This window comes from Typopeltis vanoorti, chromosome 7 (genome assembly GCF_054136105.1).
Source record: "Typopeltis vanoorti isolate ZY-2024b chromosome 7, IOZ_Tvanoo_1.0, whole genome shotgun sequence".
Taxonomy (NCBI): Eukaryota; Metazoa; Arthropoda; class Arachnida; order Uropygi; family Thelyphonidae; genus Typopeltis; species Typopeltis vanoorti.
In genome coordinates, this window is record NC_143555.1 from 96,826,625 (window position 1) to 96,848,793 (window position 22,169).

A 22,169-nucleotide genomic window follows, 5' to 3' on the forward strand; every position below is an offset into this window, starting at 1 on the left:
TTTGGAGTGGTCTTAGTTTGAGCTGTAAGAGCACTTCAGTTTATTATTACCATATAGTCTAAATGTACTCATAAAACAACAAGATGTTACAGCAAAATCTGGACCTTTTGACAGTATGAGGGTGGTCTGAAAAGTGCTCAGCCGAACAAATGAAAAAACGAATTTATAATTTCAAAATTATTTTTATTTTTTGACATAATCTCCCTTAAGCCTAATACATTTATTCAAGCAATGCTCCAGTGCCATTATCTGATCCCTGTAGTGGTTCTCAGTAAGATATGCAAAATACCCCTCTACAGCTGCAAAATCACCTCTTGATTCAAAGAAAAACGCTGACCAGTGAGGAAGAGTTAGTTTTGGGATAGAATTCAGAGGGAGCCAAATCTGGCGAATAGGGAGGATGTTCCAACAATTCATAGTGCAGATCCCTTAATTTTCCCATTGCCATAACACATTTGGGTAGGTGCACTGGCCTGATGAAAGATGATTTTTTCCTTCTGCAAACCAGGTCTTTTCTCAAGAATTTTTTTGTCTAGTCTGGTTAAAAGATTGGAATAATATTCTCTGGTTATTGTTTTACCCTTTTCAAGATAATTAATAAACAAAGTGTCTTTAGCATCCCAAAACACCGATGCCATGACCTTTCCTGCTGATGGAACAGACTCTTTGTCTTCTTTGGCGCTGAACAACCGGATTCTGTCTACTGTTTTGATTGCTGTTTGGATTCTGGTGTGTACTCATAAATCCAAGTCTCATCCATAGTAATAAATCGTCGCACAAAATCAGTTTTATACTTGTAAAACGCTCCAAGCACTGTTTAGAGATTTTCATGCAAGTGTGTTTTTGATTTGCTGTGAGCAAGCACGACACCCATCTTGTGCAAACTTTTTCGTTTGCAATTCTTAATGCAAAATATATCCTACACGTTTTTTTGAAATGCCTATAGTCTCAGCAATTTCATGCACTTTGAACTCGCCGATCATCCAATACCATATCGTGCACTTGATCAATTATTTCTGGTGTTGTTACACTTTTTGGATGTCCTTCACGTGGATCATCTTCAAGACTGGTACAGCCATGTTTAAACTCGGCAGCCCATTTCTTAATTGTCGAAAACGAAGGAGAAGAGTGCCCATAAACTTTTACAAAGAATTTTATCCATTTTGAGGAATAAAATTTCAAGGGATAAACAGACAACGCTTTTGCTTCAGACAGCTGTATAAAACAAACTACTTGATAGAATGACTTGTGATTTCACATGGTTGTTTATGACAGATGTACCAACTTAGGAAAAAAAAAATCTTGCCGATAGTGTTCCAATCTATGGTTGAGGGCTAGAACTTTTCAGACCATCAGACCACCCTCGCAAACTTAATTCATTATTAGTAAAAGAATAGTTAGTTCAATTTATGACCCACTTTTCATGAACAGAGCTGGGTGGTTGCTGAATGAATTGACGGTTTCTTTGTTCTAATAATTAAAACTTACAAATTCATTTCTACTTATAGTTTAAGTCAGACATTTGGCTGAGGAAAGATAAATTTTATAGATTAAGTCAAAATGTTGAGGGCTAAGATAATTCTGTAGTATAGTTTGAAGGTCAGAAATTTTATTAGAAAAGGAGAGCATCTTTACATAATGTATCCTTTCTGATAATAGGACCTTGCTAGCTCTTTGGTAAATATTATGAGCAGAGTAAGATTTAATAGCCTCCATCATTTTAATAAACTTGGGAATTAAACTAGCATTACAATATCATTTAGAAACATGTTTCTAAAGCATGACTTCTTTAAATGTAGCTTACAAAAATTCTGACAGACCTTCAATAACTGTCACCATAAGAATAAGTTACTAGATGTTTAACAGACAACAAATAATATTTTACAATGCTCACTGAACTTTAACACTTCGTTCAACTTTAGAATCAGCATCCATAAGAAAATCAGATGTATCATATATTTTTCCAATAAAAAAAAAAAAAATCGAAAGCTCATTTAATGAGAATTCTTTTGTGTTTCAGTGACAGTTTCATCTATTTATCTTCTTCATATTTTGTTCTGGTGTCCATTTATGTTTTTTAGGTTCACAAGCTTCATTAAAAACTGTTAAAAATTATAAAACACACTATAGTGAAACCTGCACTGTTCAAAACCATGCTATGCAAGGTATTGCTGTATATGGAACATTGAGCAATACATTCTTACCACTTTCTCTTACATACCTGCAATATGATTCCATTATATTGATGATGTCTTCAATATAATGGAATCATATTCATAGTTTGGAATTCTTCCATGATGGAGCTAAATATTTTCTTTACAAAAATAATTCTATTCATTCAAGTATCAAATTTACTTTGGATGTTGAAGATAATAAGAGACCCATTCCTAGACTTTCTCATCTTTGGAGTCAAATCATAGTCTACTATTTTCACAGTTTACAGGGAGAAAAAAAAACCAGGACATGGAACGACGCTGTTTCTTCTTCTCACCACCACCATCATCATCTGCCTCTGAAGTTGGGCATTTTTTTTAACTGTTACTCCCATACACAATCAGTTGAGTAAGAGATAGTCTGTTAGCACCATGGATGGATGGGAAGGAACTTTTTCACATTTAGTTTGAAGAGCTGTGGATTATATTCCTTGGAAACACATAAGATGGCAGACTGTTCCAGAAGGCAGCAGTAGTGGGGATAAATGAGGAGGAGGGAAAGTTTGTTCGGTGGACTTGGAGTTGAACTGTGAAGGGGTATTGAATAGTTGCTGTGAATGTTTCAATTAATTTAACAGCGAGTAGAGGAATTATTGATGCTATTTCAGATGAACATCAGCCATGGAAGTATTTACAGAAGTTGCAAGCGGTAGAAACTGAATGCCTGTGTGAGAGTGGATGGAGTGAACTGGTGAGAGACGGGTTGTTAATATTGTATTGAGTCAAGCATTTTTAGCTAACTCTTAGGAGTAATGCCCCAAATGCAAGAACAATATTCACTGGATTCAATTGTTGGATAGATTTTGAATTGTATAAAGTTAATAGCCACTCAGAAGTAAAGTAATAAATTGAGTGAAAGAGAAATCCTTGTTTTTTAGATGCAAAGGAAGCTACAGCTGTAAGATGCTTATGCCAAGAGAGGTTTGATGATAGAATAATCCCAAGAAGAGATATATATCTCATTTTATATAGAGAGAGTGGTGTTGTCAACAGTAAGAGTGCAAAGAAAATGGTTCTTTGCACTCTGAATGACTAGGAACACTAAAATTAAAAGTAGGAGAATCAGTAACAATAAAAATAATAAGTAGTCTATGCACCTAACAGCTGATAGAGAAGAAATAGAAAACTTCTATTTAAGATTTATAAGAACACCTATGAGAAGAATTACAGAAGAAAACAACATATACTATAGTGTGTGCAGATTTCAATGTAAAGATCGATACAGGATCTATTGAAGAAAAATGCATTGGACCATGGGGGAAAGGGGGAAGAAATGAATGAGGCGAACTCCTAGCAGAATTTGTTGAAGCAGAAAGGCTTTTACATTATGAACAGTTTTTTTAAAAAGAGAATTGGATAAAAGATGGACTTGGCAATCGCCAAATGGAGAGACAAGAAATGAAATTTATTTCATCTTAACAAATTGCAAAAGAATAGTAAAAAATGTTGAAGTCATTGGAAAAACCTACCGTGATATTCATTCAGACCACCGTCAAAATACATAGAAAGAATAAATAACGTATGCGAGCACAGTCCAACCATAAAGAATGCTCAAAACAAATAAATTCAGAAGAATTCAGAAAAAGTGTGGAAGAAACTGACTGGAAATAAAAAAAAATGACATCGACGAAGATTTAACAAATTTTAATAATCATTTATTGAATTGCAAAGAAAGAGCCTCCTAAGACCAGGGAATGCCTATCAGCAAGAACGATAGCACTATTGAAAAAAAAAACCCTGAAAGATACAGGAAAAGATCATTTAGAATATAAAATTATCTGTAAACAACTGAGGCAGAATATCAAAGATGACTAATATACAGTAGAATTTCTCTTAACCAGCAACAACGGGACTTCACCAATTCTGGATACGAGATTTTGCTGGATAATTGAATATATATATTTCGAGAACTTACCTGTTCATGTTTTGTGATGCCACATGTAGAAGTTGCATGCTGCATATAGAAATTGCATCACATGTAGCTGACCATAATTACATAAATAACATCAAAAATCGTGTGGATTTTTTAACATTTAAAACACATACATATAATTTTATATTTCACAAAATCAAATTTAAATAGCATTTAAAAATTACAGTACGAATTACCACATGACATACAACAGTGTTGCCAGAATGCAAGCCTATTGCATATTTTTTTTTATCTCATAGGCTTAAATTTCGGGTTTAAATTTAGACCTTCGAAAGTGTCATTTTGGTATTGCCGGTTATGAGAGATTTTACCGTATACAGAATGACAAAATTGGCAGAGCAGCTAGGCTTCGCAGTAGCCTAAAAAAAAGTAGAAAAAGAAAGAAATCTAAAGTAACCACTGCCATTAGCCTTCATACACAATCAAGGAAACAAGCACACAAACAGAGGTGAAATGGAAAAAATAATAAAATTGATTTATGAGACCCTTTACTCATCTAAACAAGTAGTCACAGCTCTGATACTAGATGAAAATTTGGAAAACTTGGAAATACCATGTCCTACCTGAAGAAGAAAACTTGGCTATTCACATATAAAAACTGACTGATCACCAGGAATTGACGGTACAAAATCCAATGAATTAAAAATGGGTGGACAAGTACTCTTTAAAGCTCTAGCAGAAAGATTTACTTGATACATACAATTAAGGAAAGCACCTACTGAATGGAAAACATCAAAGACCATAATTCTTGCATAAAAAAGATAATAAAGACATCAATAATTACAGACCCATTTGTCTATTATCACATACATATAAAACATTCACCAGAGTCATTCTAAACAGAATACAAACCTCCATCAATGAAAATAACACTGAACAGGCCAATAGACAAAAGAACAATAGACCATATTCAAACTATTACTCAACTAACAGAAAGATGCAGAGAATACCAGACACCACTTGGTTTTCTTTTTATAGATTTTAAAAAGGCATTTGACACCGTTGGACATAACGCATTATCGCTTTAACAGAACAAGGAGTAGAAATAGCATATATCCAGCTCATAAAAGATACTTACAAAGAAGGCACAACAAATATCACTCTTTTCAATCATTCAATTAAAATTAACTTTATTAGAGGAGTACATCAGGGCAATGTCTTAATACCTAATCTCTTCACATCTACTCTGGACAGCATCATTCGAAAAACTGATGCAAAAGGTGAAATAAACATTGGTGGTGAAATGTTAAATATTCTATTATTTGCTGACGATGTGGTATTAATATTTCACTCCCCTGAACTCTTAGAATCAATGCACAACTTTAAAAGAAGAACAAAGCCTAATAACAACTTAATGTGCAATATAAATAAAATAGACCACAAAAGACAGAAATCAGAAAGAAGTCTGGACTCAAAGATGTAATAAAAGCAATCTACAACAACAGAATAAGTAGATGGGCAGGAGATCTCTCAGTCAGAATGAGAGACAACAGATGGACAGTCAGAGTAACAAATTGGTATCCTAGAGATACCAAAAGGAAACCTGGAAGACCGGCCTTAAGGTGGGAAGAACCAATGATCAAGAAAGTTGGAGGAAAATGGAGAAGTAAGGCTCAAGACAGGAATAGCTGGACTCTTTATGACCTGCAGTCATGGAGAAATCCTGACTGAAATCACAGGTCCATCAAGGTAATCAAGGAAAAGGCCATTGATATATAAATAAAGAAGAAAACAGTGGGTGAGAAAATAGAGCCCTATGGAACCCTCAATGATCACACATAGTGTGTACATCCAGTAAGAAAGCTAGCAATCTTGAAGTCATGGAATAGGCCAAATAATGAGAACTTACTTAATAGATCCCTGTGCCAGACCCTGTTAAAAGCACTGGATATTAAGAGTGACTACCTGAGACTTGCCAAATTTTTCCATGGTGGTGTTTGTTGATCCCTTGTTAATCAGTGACAGAATCCATACTAGTGATAATTTATTAGTTGAGTGCCTTCAAGGTACCATAGGTGTTGAATGTTGATGGTTCTCTCCATTACTTTAGAGAGAACTAAGATAACAGAAATTGGACATCACCTTCATGTTGTTATTTGTTACCCTTCTTGGGAATAGGTTGCATGTGAGTTAATTTCCATGTTGTGGGATAGATACTGGTGGAATATGAGAGCATAAAAAGATGACAGAATGGGAGTTAATTCTGGAGAAAAACTTTAGGACAACTGGAAAAAATGACATTAAAGCCTGGAGACATCTCTTTGTATTTAAGTTCGGTGGAATTCATCTTATTTCATTCTGGTGAAAGGTCAAGGAGGACACTGCATGGTGATTGTTTAGAATTGTTGGAGACATTTTCCAGGATCAACTATGCAAGAATTAGAGCAGTAAGAAAACAACTAGGAGGTTGGCTTTAATTGAGTAATCTGAATGAAATGGTGGCAGGAGAAGTGATGGACAGAAGTTATGGTCAATGGCTTTGTCAAAAGACCAGAAGCCATGACTGGACAGAGTGCAAGTTTCCTGCTTTTAGCTCTTTCAAAATTCATTTTGGATGAGTTGATAATTTCCTTGCAGCTAGTCCATGCTTTAACATAAGTACAAAATAGCTGCAAGAAAACTGAGGATGATGGAGTTCTATGAAAGCCAGTTATGGTATGCTTGATTCTTCAAATGAAACAGGCAACTGATATACATAGGCTGTTCAATAAGTTATAAGACTATATTTATACAGAAAACAGATTACCTTTAATCGTCATCATTTACATGGTCTTATTCTAAGTAACTACCGTGAGATGCGATGCATTTGTGCCAACGTTGCGTCCACTTCTTAAACACATGTGAAAGTCCGTTTTTTGAGAGTTCTTTCAAAACCGTCTCCGCAGCTTTTATACATGCTTTGTTGCTTTTGAAATGGCAGCCTCTTAGTGGTTTCTTGAGCTGAGGAAACAGTCAGAAATCGCACAGTGCTAGATCAGGACTGTATGAAGGGTGTGGTAGGATATCTATGTTGTTCTTCTGCAAAACGTCCACTACACAACCAGCAATATGTGGCCTTGCATTATCATGGTGCAATAAGAAGCCATTCTTCAGCAATGGACGCTTCCTTTTGATGTGCTGTACCACTGTCTGTAAAACATTCGCATAGTATGAGCCGTTTACAGTATTCCTGGGTTCTACAGCGTGTTGGTAAACAATGCCTTCGTAGTCAAAAAACATTATGGTCATAACTTTACCAAGCCAATTTTACAGTTTTTGCTTTCTTGGGGGTAGGCAAAGATGGATGCTTCCATTCACTGCTTTGTTGTTTCATTGTAGGGTCATAGTGATACAACCAAGCTTCATCTGCTGTAATGATGCGTTTTAAGTTGTTGTCGCCTTCTTGTTCCAGTCTTTCTTTCCATTCTGTGCACACATCCACTCGATGCTGCATTTGCTCCGGTGTCAAGAGTTTGGGAATCCATCGGGCACAAACACGTTTCAGTTCCAAATGTTCAGCCATGATTGAGTGAACACTTCCCACAGAAATATTCAGGACAACATGCAGCTGGCGTACTGTAATTCTGCGATCCTCCTTGATGATGATCACTTCTGTGTTGATCATTGTCTCTGTGATGGACATTGAAGGTCTTCCCTCACGTTCAAGATCTTCCACATTTTGCCTTCCTTCCTTAAAAGTTTTATGCCAGCGAAAAACACTTGCCCTCGACATTGCTTCATCGTGGAAAGCTTCACATATCATGTTAAAAGTGTCCGATGCCGATTTTTGCAAATGCACACAAAATTTAATCGGATAACACTGTTCCAAGGACACTTCCATTTCAATGACTGGTCACGGCTCGTAGGCGCGCCGAAACAAGCTTGCATTTAGTCACGTGACACTCTGGCACATCAGCCCGTATATGCCATTTATCAACCTCTTTTGTTAATACAGACAGCAACATTTCTTTATTCCAGAAATTAATATTGTGATGAGTGGTTTCGCGACAGTAAAATTAGTCTTATTACTTATTGAACAGCCCTTGTATATAAAGAAGAGAGTGGGTGAGAGAACAGATCCCTGTGGAATCCTCAATGATCACACATAGTGTTCATCCAATCAGAAAGCTGGCAATCCAGTTGAACTCATGGAATAGACCAAATACAGTTTGCACAGATTTTGGAGTATTAATGCTTATTTAGGTGGGTGGTAATAAAGAGTGGAAGGGTGAATAATGTTTCCATACCTATGAGGATTATTTCAGTGACACATTTGGTACGTATGTTTAAGTGAGAAAGTTGGATATAGTCCTACCAAAGAAATAAGGCATAGAAGATGCAACAATCATCGCGCTTGGCATTTTCATAATGCCACACAACATACTGGTAGGACTGCCGTATGCATCTGTGTACGTTTGTGTCCATGGCGAAATCAGCACTGTATTACAGTTTCAATTACCTAAAGAAATTTCAGCATGTCAAGGTTTTGTCAGAAAGGCTTTTCAGATTGTATCAAATCTCCTTCCATAAGGTTTTGAAAGTACAAAATTACTTTAGAACTTTCAAACCTGATGGAAAGAGACTTTTATTCTGCACTATCCAAAATAATAACTTCCTTCTTTTTCCCAACCAGAAGTTTACAGGATTTCTTGATATTACAGCCTTTCATATTATGGGTAGATATGCTAAAATCCATTTAGAAGAGTACTAAGATAACAAAGATTCAATTTGGTGATTCTTAATCAAATGTTGCCAGTTACATCACTTATAATACACCAGGTTCACTGAAAAAAGACTGTTTACTAACTATTAAGACTGTTAACCATTTCCTATTGGAAAAAATTATATAAAGAAAGATACAAAGCGTTTATCCATTAACTGAATTTAAATTACTGCTTAAAATTTTTCCAGTTTTGAGAAGTTATTCCTGCTTATCACCTTTCCTCTTGTGCTATTTCTCCTCCTAAGAATAATTTCAGTTAATTTTCTTTGGACTAAAATGATATTACAGATTGATCTCTCCTCTTACATGTAAAAACATTCTAACAAGTGCATATTATTATTTTCAACTGTTATTTTATTTCTATTTTCTCTTAACCAATTTAGCACTGAGAATGCATCAAGAAGATTGAAAATTTGCAATCATTAGAAGTCTTCTCCCCCCCCCCCCCCCCACACACACTCACCTCTGGTGGGGGGGGGGGGATTCTCTTCCATCTCTTCATTATTATTATGGATACTAATTATATGCCAATTTTTCAAAGTTTTCTCATCAAGAGTTCTGATCTACAACTACAGCTAATTCAAAAGAACGATTCTGCATGCACACAATAATTTCTATGTCAACTTTATGTTGCGTCACATCTTACATATATGGAACTGATATTAAAAAAAAAAAAAAATCTATTTTGAAGTTTTCTTTATAATCTCAACTCATATCATTTAAGTATTAAACATTTCACTAGAAGACATTAATCCATCCCATGTGGCACTTGTATGAACTATATAAATTACCCAATTCCATTTCTGCATGTATACAGATGTCTGAAACTGGTTTTATGTTATTCAGAAAAATGCCATAGCATCTAGAACAAATTCAACCTGTAAATAATAGTTCAACTAACACAAATGATACATAACACAATATAAAAAAAAATGTTAACTAATTATCTGACTAGCCGATTTCATAACAATAACATGAATCGGCCAGTAATCAATAATGTTAATTAATAACAAGATATTCATCAGTACTACTTGCAAATTTATATCATTAATATAAAAACTTTAATTTAATAATAATGAACAACAACATTTATTAATCATGTTGATAATTGCTTTTGAAATGTGTTTTACATACAAGTACCTATTAGATTTCTTCTAATAGGCACTTGCAAATATCACTGACTAAAATATCAGATTTTATAACTGATATTTGAAATTCTTACAAAAATCTGTCAAGCCTTCCAGTTTTTATGACTGGACCATCTAATGGGATGAGGGGTTTTAGTTTAGATGAGTTAGTTAAAACGTTTTAACTAAATCAACAATCTCTGAGCTTAATTAGTTGTCTTACCAACATGATTACCGAACCTGAGCATTAATTGCACAGCCTGAGACAAGCCTTTGTCAAAACATATCATAAGATGTTAGAAGTTTTTCCACTTGGTTATACTATAAATTAAAGATGCCAAGAAATTATATGCTTGGTTTAATCCTTTATCCAAGTGTAAACAAACAAGGTTGCACCTGAACTATTTTCAGGACTGGGACAACTAGTAAAGAAGCTAATGACTGCACAAAAGGTCGAAACCAGTCCGGGTAGTGACCCCTCCCATAATGCACAGCATTATGCAGTCTGAAAGAAGATGTGCTTTGCATTATGGGATACTAAGGCATGATATGAAGTCAATAGCTTCTTTATAAGAGTTGCCCCAGTTCTGAAAATAGCTCAGGTGCAAACTTGTTTGCTTACATTTAGATAAAGGATTAAACCAAGTATATAATTTCTTGTATCTTTAATTTATAGTATAAGCAAGTGGAAAAACTTCCAACAACTTTCTCTAATCCAGTCTTTCAATAATAAGTGTGACATCTTTTAGCAACTCTGATATGAAAATATGACTTCTGCATTACTTCAACCTTAGTATCACCTCTGGGTCTGGTTCCCACTGATGACACCTCAATAAAGGTCGAAACTGGTCTGGGTAGTGACACTTTTCCTATAATGCATAGCATTATACATGTCCAAAAAGAGATGTGCTTTGCATTATGGGATACTAAGGCAAGTGATGTGAAGTCATTAGCTTCTTTACTAGTTGCCACAGTCATGAAAATAGTTCCGGTGCAAACTTGTTTGCTTACACTTGGATAAAGGATTAAACCAAGTATATAATTTTTTGGTATCTTTAATTTATAGATCATAAAATGGTTGCTCACTTAACAAGCCATTAATCTGATGAAATGCAATAATTGTCAAGAGCAACTTGAGTTTCTGCAAACTTTTCCAGAGAATTTATCCAGCAGTGGGAGATATAAAGCAAGGAGATCCTCCATTGGTAGATAGTGGTGGAATTACCTGAGAGGTATCCAGGTAAAACAGAAATTAACTGTTAATGGATTTCTATACATTACTTTAAAAATGAAGGAATGAGTGAATGGTTATTTGATAGAAAAGACTCATTGTCCAAATGATAATAACTGTCTTAGTCTAAGCTAAAAAATAGCTGAGTTCAACTGTGTCCATGAATGTTACTATAAAACAATACTATTGCAAAGTGTACTATTTTATGATTGTTTAGGATATTTCTTATTCAAATCATTCAGATTACTGTAGCAGAAAGAGATCTTACTTATACACACCATCCCACTATCAGGAACTATTTTATTTTTGAGATTAAACTATTAGGATTACACCATGCCTTCTATATCTAACTATGGATCATCCATCATATTAATTTGATTTTTTTTTAAATTCTAGTAATGAATTTACTAACTTTATCATTTACTGATAATGATAAAGAAGAATTAATACATTATTCTCCTATGGTGACATGTTAATAGACTTATTTCTTGAACATTATTTGAAACTTCACAAACCTGATAAAATTATATAATTAAGTTACTCACTAACTGAAGGTGAAACAAGTGAGCAGGAAAGAAGTCGACTAGATAACACTTGCTGCTCTTGAAGTACTGACTGGAAAAGTGTATTCATTAGTTCTAGCTGCTGCTGGAATTGAAGCTGAGGCTGTGCATATTTATTCCAACAATTGGAAGCAGATGAAAAATCCTGCAATGGTGATGTCTGTTGAGCACCATCTTCTTGCTCTGCTGTGGAATCATTTGCTAAATTCTAAAATGAAATTATATTTATACTACTTTGGATTAATAAAAGAAAATGATAAATAATAATTAGAATTTCTGACATACATTTCACATAGCACCTAGTTCTAATATTAATATGTGATAGCAAAGCTTTGTGGAAATAAATTTTAGTCAGTAATTTTCAACTATCTAATTTATTAGCTTCTCCAATATAACCAACTCATGAGGATGGTTACATTGGGTTAACTCCATTTCCACTATGATTTACTACTGCATATTAGTAAATTAACAAATTAATATTTCTGTTATTTTATCCAATAATTTATTAATCACTGTTTTTAATTATACAGTGTTTAAGCAAACATGCTCAAGCAATTTCACACAAGGTAATCACAAGCCTCTATTAATTTATTTTTGTTCATCTATATAAATTATTTTCAGATACTGACTGGGTGGATATTTACTGAAATTTAGTCTTCAGAATCCTTGAAAAATTTGCTAAGCCATTCAACAAATGAAGAGTACAAAGGAGAGGACAGAATGGAGGGGAGTATATCAAAAAGCTTATAGAATGTAACAACTTTGCTCAAGATCATTTTGAGAACCCGTCTATGAGAGGTTGGTCAACCTATAGTAAACTAGTACTGTGGATGAGCAATAAGAATTGTCCACAATTGACTTGAAAAGCTGTGTATTATCAAACTGTGGTCTGGAACAGTCTCCAACCAAATGGAAACATGTGGTGGGAGACTGTTCCAGAGGGCAGCAATGGAAGGGATAAACGAAAAGGAGGAGAAATTTGTTCTCTGGGTTTGGAGTTGAACTGTGAGAGGGCATAGATTATTTGCTGCACACATTTGGATGGATTTGACAGAGGGTAGAGGAATTATTGATGCCAGTTGATATGAATCTCAGTCATGGTAGTGTTTATAGAAGTTGCAAAGAGCAGAACCTGAATGCCAGTGTGTGTGTGTGTGTGTGTGTGTGTGTGTGTGTGTGAGAGAGAGAGAGAGAGAGAGAGAGAGAGAGAGAGAGAGAGAGAGAGAGAGGGTGTGGAGTGAATTGGTGAGAGGTGAGTTGCTAATCAACCTAATTGCTCTTTTCTGTATCAAGTCAAGTATTTTTAGGGGAACTGCCCCAAATGCAAGAATAGTATTCAATAGTTGGACAGATGTGAGATTTGTATAGGGTTAATAGCTGTTCAAGAAGTAAAATAAAGCAATACTTTGATAAAGAAAACTCCTAATTTTTTGGATGCAAAGGAAACAATATTTGTGATCTCCATACCAAGAGAGATTTGAGATTAGAGTTATTCCAAGAAAGCAAATCTCACCTTGAACAGAGATTTTTTTTGTTTGTTTGGGGGGGGGGGGGGGGGAAGGGGGGGGAATAATGTAGAGCTTTGTTTTCTTGGCACCGAAGTTGACAAAGTTATCCAAACTCATCTACAGGATTTGGATCATCTTGCTTTGAAGATCAGAATTTAAGGTAGTAGAGGTTAGAGTTCTGCAGGTTGTAGTGACTTGTGTTTTGCAAGGCTGTCAAATGGAGTGCAGTGTGCTATCTAAGCAAAACTGTGTACTGGATTGGTGATCATCTGGAGTAGACTATTTATATATAGGAGGAAGAGGGTGGGCAAAAGAACAAAGCCTTGTAGGACTCCAGCACTAGTTGTATAGTTAGAAGCTAGGAGCCATCCACCATTCCTCAAAGTGAGCATCCAGTCAGAAAGCTCACTACCTAATTGCAGAAGTCAGAGGACAGACCAAATGATAGGAGTTTACTTAATAGACTTTTGTGCTAAACTCAGTCAAAAGCCTTAGAGATATCCAGGGCAACCACTTTAGATTCATCAAACCTTTCCATGATGTTTGTCTGGAGATGGGTGACATAATAGATCCCCTGTTGATCAGCAGTGATAGAATCCATACTATCAGTCATTTATTAGATGAGAGCTTTCAAGGCAGCATAAAAGTTGGGTGTTGGTAGTTCTTTCTATTACTCTAGAAAGAACTGAGGTGAGAGAAAATTGTAGTTTGAAGAGTAAAGATATTCCCTTCTTCTTAAGAATAGGTTGTATATGGGCTAATTTCCAGATTACAGGATAGATACTAGTGGAATAAGAAAGTGTGAAAATAAGAAAGAAAGAAAATAAGCAGCTAGAGTGGAAATCAACTCTGTAGCATAGACCTTTAAAACAACTGGAGGAATGCCATCAGGGCCAGGAGACTTTTTTTTGGTATCCAAATGAGAAAATTTTTTCTGATCTCTTTCTGGTGTAAGATCGAACTGGCATTGAGTCTTTAGAATTGCTGGAGGACATTTGCTGTGATCAGCTATGTAAGAATTGGAGAAGATGTAGGAAGCCAAGAGGTTTCTGTGAACGATGATGTAATTGTACCATCTGGGTGTAACAATGGTGGAAATAGTGTTCAGCAGAAGTTACGGCCCAGCAGGTATGGCTGCTGTTTGAGCATGATGCAAGATACTGACTTTAAGCTTAAGCAAAGTCAGTTTTCGATGTGGTGATAATTTTATTGCAGCTATTCCAGGCTTTGGGATAAGCAGTATAGGAAGATGGAGTTTTAGATCCAGTTGCAGTAGCCTGACTCTTTTGTACAGCCTTGGCACACCTGTGGGAAAACCAGGGCTTAGATAGGGGATGGGAATTTAGGATGGAGTGAGGAATAAATATTTCCATGCCCATAAGAATAATTTTAGTGATTCATTCTGCACATTGATTTGGCTGAGATGGCTGGAAGCAGCAATTTGATCAAGGAAACAAGGCATAAAAAATTACAAAAATTGGTGAACCTAGCTTTCTTGTCATATCATACAACATGTGGAAGTTAGTGGTTATGTATATCTTACTCCATGGGGGGGGGGGGGGGAGATCTGCACTAGAATATGGTCTGAACTGTCTATAGGACAGACAACATTCAGTGCAAACTTAGATGGGTTGCTAGTGTGGATAAGATCCAGGGCATTTGAGGAGTGGTTGGAGTTATTCGATATTCTGGTGGACATGTTAACAATTTGTGTGAGATCATTTGTGATGGCAAGTGTCTGTGCAGGTGGAAGAGGACAGCCGGTGTCATGAACAGTGAAGTTTCCAAGGAAGATGATTTCATTGTTATGAAAGTTGGAATGAAGAAAATCAATATTTAGGTAAAGGTAATTGAAACGCTTAGAGTAGTAGTTGGCATTAGAAGAGCAGTAGAGACAGATATGAATTTGATAAAATAAAAGTAAAGTGATTTTTAGCCAAAGGAGATCAAAATTTGGAGATTTCAGATAGAGATGCCACCTCTGAAGCAAAAGGAGTCAAAGAAAGTAGTGGGAAAGCAGTATAGGTAGTGTTGGAGGAGGTTGAGATTGGAGTTTCTGTTAGGTAAAGTAGTGAGGTTATGCAGACTGGAGGTGGAAATGAACGTAAATTAAATTAAAACGGAAACCATGTGAGCATATTTGTGAAATTGATCTAGAAGATTCCATAAAGTTTATTGTTAAGCACATGGTTTCCACACTTTCTCTATGCAGTGTATTGAATCAAGTTTCCACATTGGCTATTTGCAGAATTTAACTTCCTCACTAGTATTCCTTCTTTATAATTGATTGTCCAAGCTTTGTTGCCACTCTGATGTTTCTGTTCCAGTTCTTGTCAAAGTCACTGTCTTTGTTCATGCTGCATGTAGGTCAGATCTGGTTGGGCTCATACATGTGATAACAGACAGGTAAATGCTTTCCAATTATTTGTTCATGGCCAATACGAACGTAGATTTGCTAGTTGGGGTATCACAGGTCATTTTTATTAAGTGCAGGAAGTTCATTCTGTCTCACCAGTAATTGTGACAATTTTCTTGTAACCCGAAGTGGTGACACGTGACAATTTTCTTGGGATCAAAAATGCATTCATCAGAAAGCCTGTTAATGTTCCATTCGTATTGTGCCGGTTTCAGAATAGAAATTCAGGAGATGGCATTACATTGTTTGTTTTCTATCACAACCATTTCTTGAACTGAAGAGGCAACAAGGTCATGAAGATTGGCATTGTTGGCAGAAAGTATGTTAGCTTTGGGATGCTGATCATGAACTGCGTTGAGCTTTTTTCTTTTTTTCATTTGCAGCAATTTTTCTGGAAAAGCTTTTGTTAAGCATGATAAAGCACCATTTCAGGCTGTCCATGTGCTTATCAAGGTTTAGGAACTGTTTAACAGTTGAGAGGCACAGGGAACAGAAAATGGCTGATTGAGGTTGCTTAGGAGTTTGGGCACAAATCGACCAATTTTGGCACAATTGGCATGAGTCTACTGGCAACAAAAATTGCATAGAAAACTATTTTTCTTTTCTGAAATGTCTAATTTGCAGCTTTGGCATTTTTATAGCTTCAAGAGATCTGTATGCAAGACTCAAAATGCTGTCTGGACTTGTTGCCACCATCTTTTTTTCATGCTGCAGGCATAGCTATACATGGTCCATTAGTGCTAACTTTGCCTGATATTAGAATATAGGAAAGTTTTTTTTTTTTTTTTGAAATGCTCAGAGTATTCTTCAGTCCCTTGAGAACTATTGCTGTACTCTATTTTGGGGCAGAAGGTGGGGTAAAATCACTTCTAAAACAACATATTATAAGAGCACAATTTCCAAGTAACAATCCAAAACACCACTGATGATTATCATAGATGAAATTTATTAAATAAGATTGTTCAGGTGCACAATGTCTCTGTAGTTCAATTCATTTTTAAAATTTGACAAAATGATTCACATTGTTGTCTCAGTGGCCAACAGAATAGTGTTCCTGTTATTCGACCAATTCACTACATATCTGAATCCCACAGTAGCTTGATGCTTGTGAAATTAGAGTAGATGATATTTCTTGTCCAGTGTGAATACACAATCTTCCTCAAAAATTCCATCTTTGCTTGCTTAGAAAAAAAGAAACCAGATTAATGCTGTCAGTGGGCAAAGGTTAAATGACATAACTTAGGTTTATGGCTTTTTGTGGATGATGACACAAAAAATACATGTGTTAATATTTCTGCATTGACTGGATAGAATTTAATGAAATTTGGAATTTAGGATCATTATTAAAATTTGTCAGGAGAGCCTTCATAGCTCAGTTGGTTTCGGCAATACCTTTCAGTTGGAAAGATTCCCATCAAGGACATGAATAAACTTTATCAGGGCTTTTCAACTGAAAGTAAGTACAGTCTAATATGGAGGTGGCAGGGTTTTCTTTTTGGAATCTCTGGTTTTTTTGTCCTGCATGCAGGCAAACTGACCAGGAGAACACATGCAATTTACATACAATGTATATTTGTGGGCATAGGGCTAACCACCTTACCCTGAAATCCTTGGAGAGTTGTGGGGGGTTAAGAGCTCATTAAGAACATGTACAAGAAGAAGAAAATTTAAAATTGAAACAACTTGACAAGTTTTGTTTCGATTAGACCATTTATAGGGACAAAATTAAGCAAAAGGAAATTATGTCTTTACAGTACATAAACCAAAAATGAGTAAATAAATTGACAATAACTTTTGATGCACTAGAATTTTTACAGATTATCATCACTCTTTACTTAACAGAAAATTAAAAAATGTAAGCTTAAATTGAAGCAATACATTTGGTGACATCTGGTAGAGTGGCTTGCCATGGATAATGCCTTGAAAATGAACCTGGATTTGAATCCCATGTGATGAAAGGAACTTTATTAGGCCTTCTTCAGATAAGACTGAATTTGATGGGTCTCAATGAGAGATAACACAACCCCCCCCCCCCTTAAGAAACTTAGATTTTTCTTACAAATAACATCCCTGTGAATATATGCACTAGCAATTAACTCTTTTCCAACAGTAGTATATTACTGTTGGAAAAGAGTTAATTAAATGTAATGAAAAGAGTTAATTACCTTATCCTAGCAAAATTTAGTGTTTTAAAAAAATCAATTTAACAGCTTAAAAAGGCACTAGAGCCAACAGATAATTCTATTCATTACATTATAGCTCATGATATCTGATCAACATAATCTTCAAATCCATGCACTACTTCGTGTGAGAATAATGCAGGAAAGTTATAAATAAATTTTTAATATGTTGTTATTATTATTTGACACCTCCAAGAATCCAAGGACATTGTGGATGGGATTCTACTCCATACAATCTGCTAACACACAGTATTATTTGTCTGTAGATTGTGTATGTTCTCTGGACAATTTTCCTGTATATTGGATGAAAAATATGACTTTTTAAGAGAAAAATCCTGCTACTGGCATATAAGATTGGTTAACTTGCCTTCAAATGAAAAAGCCCATTCCTTTCATCCTGATAAGAAACAAACTCAAGTATTTTCCAAATCAAAGGCACAATATCCCACTGTTCTTTTAAATGCACATCAGAGATGCTTATTATAAGTTCAATGACATTAAACTTGATTTTACTGAGATAAGTCCTATGACATTTGTTATGTCTCTTGAATGTATAAGTGCACAGATTGAGCTGCTGTTTTTTTTTTTACACATAAAATTTCAAGCTTCTGAGAGAAAAATCTTGCTTCTCTGTCTAAGCAAAACAAGTGTCTATAGCACAACTGGAAAAACCACAGTACATTGCGCCATTCGATTCTCATCATGACAAGAGGAATCTTTATATGTGGTTTTTTTTTTTTTTTTTTTTTTTTTTCAACTGAAGGTGAGTTAGCCAATCTCATAAAGAGGGAGCAGGGTTTTTTTCAGTAGTGGTTGGTATAGTCGGTGAATTAAGTGGTGGAGACAGAGATTTGTAGAGTTAGTGCACTCCTTTGATGAGTCTTTGGACTCCTTGGAGGTGTCATGAAATAATAAAATAAAATAAAAAATAAATAGGATAATTTAGTTCTTCACAAAAGAAAAGTCTAATGAAGTTTCTTCTATCAAAGACAGGATTTGAAATTGGCTTTTTTTTTTTTTTTTACCAAGTACATATGCATGAGGGAAGAATCCAGTTAAAAATATCAACCTCTAATCATAAGAATGCAATTTATACATAATATTCAAAGGAAGTTCTAACCTCCTGATGTACTCCATCACCAGATTGCTGCAATCGACTATTACTAGCTGTACGGTGAAAGTTCTTCCTCGAAGCCCAGTGATTAATAGTTCCTTTTAGATAACAATATACATATACAAAAATCACATAAAAAAGACATGAAAAGACAGCAGTTATAAAAATTTTACAACTCATAAATAATGAATTTAATTTTCGAATGCAAATATGAAAACATTTTTATTCTATAATTAAAAGTACACTAAGGTCAGAATATGATTTAAAAAAAAATACTCGTTAGTTTTATTTTTTTTTATTATATCCTTATGTGACCTATGTTTTATTTTACAAAAAAGTAGGAAATTTGTTTTTACAATGCATAAAATTTCAACCATGATTTATATGGAATATTAAATGGGAAAAGATATTACTGCAAATAAGGGGCAGGGAGCTACAAAGATCAGGGTATTGCTGAATTTTTGCTTGACTTATTTCTAACCTAGATTTCAAACATGTGTAAAAGTTCTTCCTTTGACATATCATCGATTAATTATTAATAATTTTCTAAATAATTACTCTTCAAAGAACAATCCAGAATAGCACTTTTATGTTCATCTGTACTGCAGCTGTATTTTTTGTAGAAATATTCTCCAGTTTCGAAGCTTTTTTTTCCAGTCTCCAATTTAAATTTATTTTCAGGATATCTACATCTCCTCAGTTTTGCATCATCAACTAACAACTGAACACCCCCCCCCCCCCTTAAATCCTTCCATATATCGATGAGGCGATATATGGAAGAGGAGAGTTTTATTTTATTTATTTATTTGGGGAGGGGGGGGGGCTGTAGCTCTTGGTTAAAAAAAAAGTGTAGCAATATAGGCAAGTATACTGGCAAAAGTATGTATTATCATTGAAACAGAGATAGCGCTTGCTGTGCAATCTGATGTTTTAGGCTACAATATATAAACAGTATATATTTATTGTTCATTGTCTACAATAAATCCTTATATATTGTAGACAATGAAACATTTGAATTCCATTGTCTGCATTCCTAGACACATTAGTGTCTAGGAATGCAGACAATTATTCGATTCTTTTTTTCTATTCTGGAACAGATTCTTGATTGCTAGCTATTTAAATGCAGAAAAACATCTATCTGATGGAAACTTGTTCTCTAAGTGTTTTACAAATTGACTCAAGAATAGAAAAGGGGGAAGGACCCATTGCTATACAATACAGTTGTCCACATATTTTTTCTTTCCATGTGAAATACCCAGAATGTAAATGTACTGTAAATTGGAATAATTTCAAAATTTCTGGAGGGAGGAACAATTTAGTAAATAAAGTAACTGACTATAATTAACACAAAACAGATATTTGGATTATAAGACCATAGGTTTAATACATCATCATCATCAAATTCCTTCCATGTACCCTCAAGGGGTGTACAGGATATGATAGTACTACATGAAAAAAATTACATCATTACTAACTTCCTATCTACAATTTTCCTCCAAATCAGTCTGTTACTTATCAAGACTCCAACATTATCAGATCTTATATTTCTATCATCTAAGGCACATTGTACCGTATCAATCCACCTATATCTCGGTCTTCCTCTGGGTCGTTTTGCTGCCAACCTGGCAGAGAACACTTGTTTTGCTAATCTTTCTTCGCCCATTCTGTTTAGGGTTTAATACATATATGTACAAATTCGTCGACTAGTTTCGCTAGCAAAACTGACTAGCTTTGTCAAGACTAAATGGTGAAAAAAATCAAAGGAATACAGTAACGAATAACAACGGTTAGAATAAAAATTGGAAGGCACCACATGACATGGTATGTGTGAAGTGAGAAACTTCAGTCATTATTATAAATACGCGTTACATAGTTTTTGGCGTACTGTAGTTCCGCTAAACTTAATGAGTTAATAAGATTTTTCCAAATATCCTTTAATATTACTCCTTGGTTTCTGAAAGAAGCTGCATTGTTTCCTGTTCGTAGGACCACTGCAGCTTCTTTAAATATTCGACATCTGTAATCTTCCTCCATATATGGCACTGAGCTGTTATCCCAATCTATAGCATGGTTAGAAGTTGAGAAGTGATGCGCCAAACCTGAGGTGTTTGTTCTGTTATGATTAACATCTCCGACATGTTCCTTCTGTCTAATTTCTAAGCGCTTCTTGAAGTTTGGCCTATGTAGGACAGTCCACACGTATAAGGTATGCTGTAAACGGCTGCATATTTGAAAAAAATTACACTGTCTTTAGGGGGATCTTAAAAACTATCTATAAAACTGTCTCTTTTATTGGAGACCATACCAATGGTTGATACGTACTGAGTTGCTATACATTGTTGCTGGAGATTGTTATTATAGAGCATTTTATTGATTAAGTTTAGAGGATACCCATTTAGAGATAGAGATTTGGATATGTGGGAAAGTTCTGTACATACGTCTTCTTCGTCTGTGACTATGTTGGCTCTGTTTCGTAGCAAATGGATGATGCTGCATTTTTGTGTATGATGATGATTTAAAGAATAATGGAGATACCATCCAGTATCTGTGAGTTTCTTATATATAGTAAGTTTAATATCTTCACTCTCTTGTCTTTTGACAAGTATATCCAAAAAAGGTAATTGATGATTGCTTTCTAACTCTAAAGTAAATTTGATTTTGTCATGAAAAGAGTTGATTTTTTCTAAGAACTCATGTAAGCTTTCTACTTTTTCTCTCCAGATAATAAACACATCATCAACATATCTCCACTAGACTTTTGGTTTTGGAGTAATGTTAGCTAGAAAATCATTTTCTAATTTCTCCATAAACAAGTCCACACATGGTGGTGACAGGGGACTGCTCATGGCTAGGCCTTCTAATTGTTGATATACAATGTTGTTGACTTTAAAGAAATTAGACTTAAGACAGTGATGGAAAAGTTATGTGATATCGTTAGGAAATAGATCTTTTATAATGTCTATGACTTCTTCGACTAGTACATTTATAAACAAGGATACAACATCAAGACTTGCGATTATGTCTGTCTTGGATAGCTTAACGTTCTTAAGTTTCTCCACAAAGTGTTGAGAGTTCCTTATATAAGACTCTGATTGTTTGATTTTTCCTTTTAATAGGTTGGCGAGGTATTTGCTAATAGATATGTGGGGGAGAATCTGCCATCTACGATAGGACGGAGTGGA

General features: G+C 35.0%; 1 protein-coding gene across 5 annotated transcripts in view; it reads right to left on the bottom strand.

Annotated features, from left to right (window-relative positions):
• Window positions 1-22,169, bottom strand: part of LOC150104886 (uncharacterized) — a 695,785-nt gene that overhangs the window by 226,181 nt on the left and 447,435 nt on the right. For all 5 annotated transcript variants that reach the window (XM_090395398.1, XM_090395401.1, XM_090395397.1 and 2 more), the window contains exons 18-19: window positions 18,994-19,085; window positions 11,752-11,977 (exon numbers count right to left, since the gene is read on the bottom strand). In XM_090395398.1, the coding sequence (XP_090251524.1) occupies window positions 11,752-11,977; window positions 18,994-19,085 (318 nt within the window). The remainder of the gene's footprint in view (window positions 1-11,751; window positions 11,978-18,993; window positions 19,086-22,169) is intronic.